Source organism: Pediculus humanus, genomic scaffold (assembly GCF_000006295.1).
Source record: "Pediculus humanus corporis 1103172107613 genomic scaffold, whole genome shotgun sequence".
Lineage (NCBI taxonomy): Eukaryota > Metazoa > Arthropoda > Insecta > Psocodea > Pediculidae > Pediculus > Pediculus humanus.
The window spans coordinates 63,237-67,049 of NW_002987227.1; the positions used below are offsets into that span (position 1 = coordinate 63,237).

Here is a 3,813-nt window from a genome sequence, read left to right on the forward strand (position 1 = left end):
TCAACAATTTGATTAAGATTACTATTTAATATATCTTTTATTTTACTAATGGATGCTGAATTAACGGCTGATTTCCATTTTACCATATCTTCATAAATATCACTACAATTTACAAAACAAAAAAATTAATTCTTTTAACTTTTCATTTTAAATTGTTACAGCAATAAATTCTGTTGTGTTATTGTTGTTTACCTTTTTGTAGAAGAAGAAAAATCTTTAAAATTATTTTGTATCAAAACTATACGATAAAGTAAATATCCAGCTGATGCGAATAGAAAAGCAAGTAAGGCAATAACCAAAACTAAAATTGTTGTAAATTTTTGTGAATTTTGTCCCGATTCATCAAATGTTTCATCCAATAAATTTTTTTTATCTGAATTAACAAGGTATTTTTGTAAATCTGTAATTAAAATAATAATTTTAATATTATTATTTGTTTTATCATAACAAAAATTAATTTTTTATAACATTACTGTCTGATGATGCACCAGGAGTTAAATTTGATATAAACGAAGAAGGTTCTTCTTCATTTCCACTTGAAACGGTTGAATCATCGTCGGAAGGTTCGGGTTTGCTTACTTGCTGTAATTATAATTTTACCTCTTTTTTTTTATACTTATTAAAAAAAAATTGCGAATTAATAAATAATAATTTTTTTTTTTTACATACCTTAGGAGTGATGTTCACAACAGAATTTGAATTGATTGCAGCTTTCCAAACTTGTACCATAAATTTATAAGTGGAATCTCTTGACAATAATGATCCGAAAACATGTTTTTCATCTTCTGTCGATATACCAACAGCATTCGGTATTATTTTGGCTGTTTTTTCTTTACTTATTTTTAAAACATCAGCAGCTGGAATCAATAACTGAAAAAAAACTTATTATCCTTCTTATAGTTTTAATCATGGGTAAAAATTTTATTTACCTTTGTAACATAGCCAAAGACATTTGAATAAAAAGCAAAAAAATTTTCAGTTATGTATAAATGACCTTGAAGAAGAATATCACCAACCAAAGCACAAGAATAATCTACAAATATTTAATTAAATTAGTTTTGTTTTTTTCAAAAAACGTTATTTTATTTATTTTAAAAAAGCACTCACTCAAAAGTAATTTAAAAAAAAAAAAAATTTAAATTAATTCGATTTTAATTGAAAAATTTTCATCACGTAGACCAAACTAAAATGTAATACCGAGAAATGAAATATTTTTTTTATTTATTATTAACTTAATTTTTTTTTTTTTTTCGATCGTTAAATTTCATTCGAATGTTTATTTTTCACAATTGCCGTCAAAAAAAAAAAAAAAAACTAAAATTTTTTTTCAAATTAGATAGAATAATCACTTAAAAATGTCTTATATAAACAAAAAAAAAAAAAAACTTACACTTTAAAACTTTTTCCTCGATATTAACTTGTTTAAAATGCCTATGAAATTTTTTTTGACGAGCTTTACTCGAATAAGATGAATGTACGACTTCAGCATTTTCTAAATTTTTTGTTGGAAAAGGGGCCCCAGCAGACTCGTCAGGGTCTGCGGGACCCCTCGATACAGAATATGCTTGAGTCATTAAAAAAAGTTTTTTTTTTACCCGATTAGGTTCATAGCTAAAAAACACAAATCAATTTATTAATGTTTTTTAATAAAACCCGTGTAGAATTTTTATTAATAATAATAATAATATTTGCTTACCAAATGCGTTTGTCAATATCTGATACCGAATCGCAAAGTTCATTATTATTATTATTATTATTATTAGGTAGAGAATTAAAACTCGTGGAATCGACGTTTAAAGTCGGTGTTAAAGTACCCGGACGAGATATTTCATTTGTAGATAATCTAAAATGCAAAAAAAAATTAAATAACTGATAAGAAAAAGATAAAACGTTTGTGTTTATATGCGATAACGTTTAGCGATAAATGAAAATGTCTGCAATTTTGAGTTTGGTCAAGAATTTTTCTTTTTTTTTTTGCCACGAGCAAAATTATTAATCGAAAAATTATTTGCTATTATTATTAATTATAATTACTTACCCTCTTATTGATAAACTACTCATGGCGAGTCTTTTGTATTTACTTTTATTATTTTTAATTAAATTAAATTCTTCATTTTTATTAAAATGCGACTCTTCGTTAGGTGAATATAATTGATGGAAAGTAGGAACACTCAAACGTCTATGTTTATGTTTAACTATATACTCATTATTTTTCATCATTAACCCCCCCTTTTTTTTTTTTTAATTAATTAAACAAAAATAAATAAATAAATAAAACTATATAAAAATGTAAATAATATTTCTTTTTATATGAAATCACATCGGATAACAAAATGATATACTAATTATTTATTATTTTTTTCCGTTTTAATTTATCAAAAAAAAAAAAAATTGCGTAATTTTTTTTAAAATTATTTAAACAACACAAATAACTAAAAATAAATAAAATAAAATAAAATTTATAATTTACACCACTGACTTATATTCATTTAAAAAAATATATACATATATATAAGTGTATATTCACAAAAAAAAAAAAAAAATTTTTATTAAATTAATTGAATAAAAAATTTGGCAACCGACATTGTTACAAAAAAAGCAATAATCTGATTAAATGATTTGATAGCATATCAGGTTTATCACACACACACAACAGGTTCATTCAATAATTTTAATGATAAGATGACAAATGGACATTATTAATGGGATAAAAATCAAAAAAAAAAAAAAAAATTTTCATTTTTATATATTTCTCACCTGATTAATAATAACAATAAATGAATCCAAATTCTTATTTTTATAATGAATTTTTCTTATTTGTCCAAATCATATTTGTTATTATTAATACTGAAAAAAATAAAAATAAAAAGAAACTTATTATTACTAAAAAACTAAATTAAAAAAAAAATTTTTATTTTTCGTCACAATTTAAATAATTTTTCTTTTTTTTACAATGTCGTTGATACTTTGAACTTTAAACTTTAATACAAAATTAAAAGTTTTAATAACACCTTATTTTTAAATTTTTGAAAATAATTTATTAAAAATATTATTATGATAATTATTATTATTCACTGTAATTATGAAAATTTTTTAATTACAGAATGATTATTAAATTTTTTTTTTATGGTAAATATTTAAAAAAATAACTTTATTTAATTAAAAAAAGAAAAAGTTTTATTTGGTTTTGTTCATTACTTGAATGTTCATAACAGTTGAAAAAAATTAATAATTTTTTATTTAAGAGTTAGTTTTTCTTTGTGAAGCTTTTTTTGGATTTTTTTTTTTGATAACGATAATACAGCCTTGACATTTAAATTTATTTAAATATTTTCAAAGCAGAGATTATATTTTTTAAACAAATTTGCATTTATTTATTTGCATTTACTAAATCTGTATATTTGAAACTATAAAAATTTATGTAAAAAAATTATTTTTTGCAAAACAATATAATAAAACTGAGATATTATTAATTATAATCATTTGTAGAAATCATTTATTGTTTAAAAACAAAATGTTGTAGAAAAAAAATAAGCTTTTTTATTTTATTTTAAAAATTTCCTTTTATCAAAAAAACAAAATCATATAAAAGTATTCAAAAGATTTATTATAACATATTTGGAGCTTATTCGGTGATCAGGCATGCCAACATAATTTATGTATATAAGTAAAAATGAAATTTCGAATCGGTACTTCTCATTAAATACAAAGAAATATATATATGTAAATAATTTTAAAAACCGTTAAAAAAATTTCTCATTGATTATAAGATGTTTTTTTTTTCAAATAAAATGTAAACCCATTAATTAAAAT

General features: G+C 21.1%; 2 protein-coding genes across 2 annotated transcripts; both read right to left on the reverse strand.

Moving 5' to 3' along the window:
- Positions 1-188: 188 nt before the first annotated feature.
- On the reverse strand, positions 189-1,574 carry Phum_PHUM242860 (uncharacterized protein; the record flags this gene model as incomplete). Its single annotated transcript, XM_002426175.1, has 5 exons — positions 189-373; positions 474-582; positions 688-870; positions 930-1,033; positions 1,391-1,574. 5 exons carry the CDS (start codon positions 1,572-1,574, stop codon positions 189-191), a joined length of 765 nt encoding a protein of 254 aa, XP_002426220.1.
- A 118-nt stretch (positions 1,575-1,692) lies between these two features.
- Positions 1,693-2,061, reverse strand: Phum_PHUM242870 (uncharacterized protein; the record flags this gene model as incomplete). The annotated part of the gene is made up of 2 exons (XM_002426176.1): positions 1,693-1,843; positions 2,039-2,061. The coding sequence occupies 2 exons, from the start codon at positions 2,059-2,061 to the stop codon at positions 1,693-1,695; spliced, it is 174 nt and encodes a 57-aa protein (XP_002426221.1).
- Between the last annotated feature and the right edge of the window lie 1,752 nt (positions 2,062-3,813).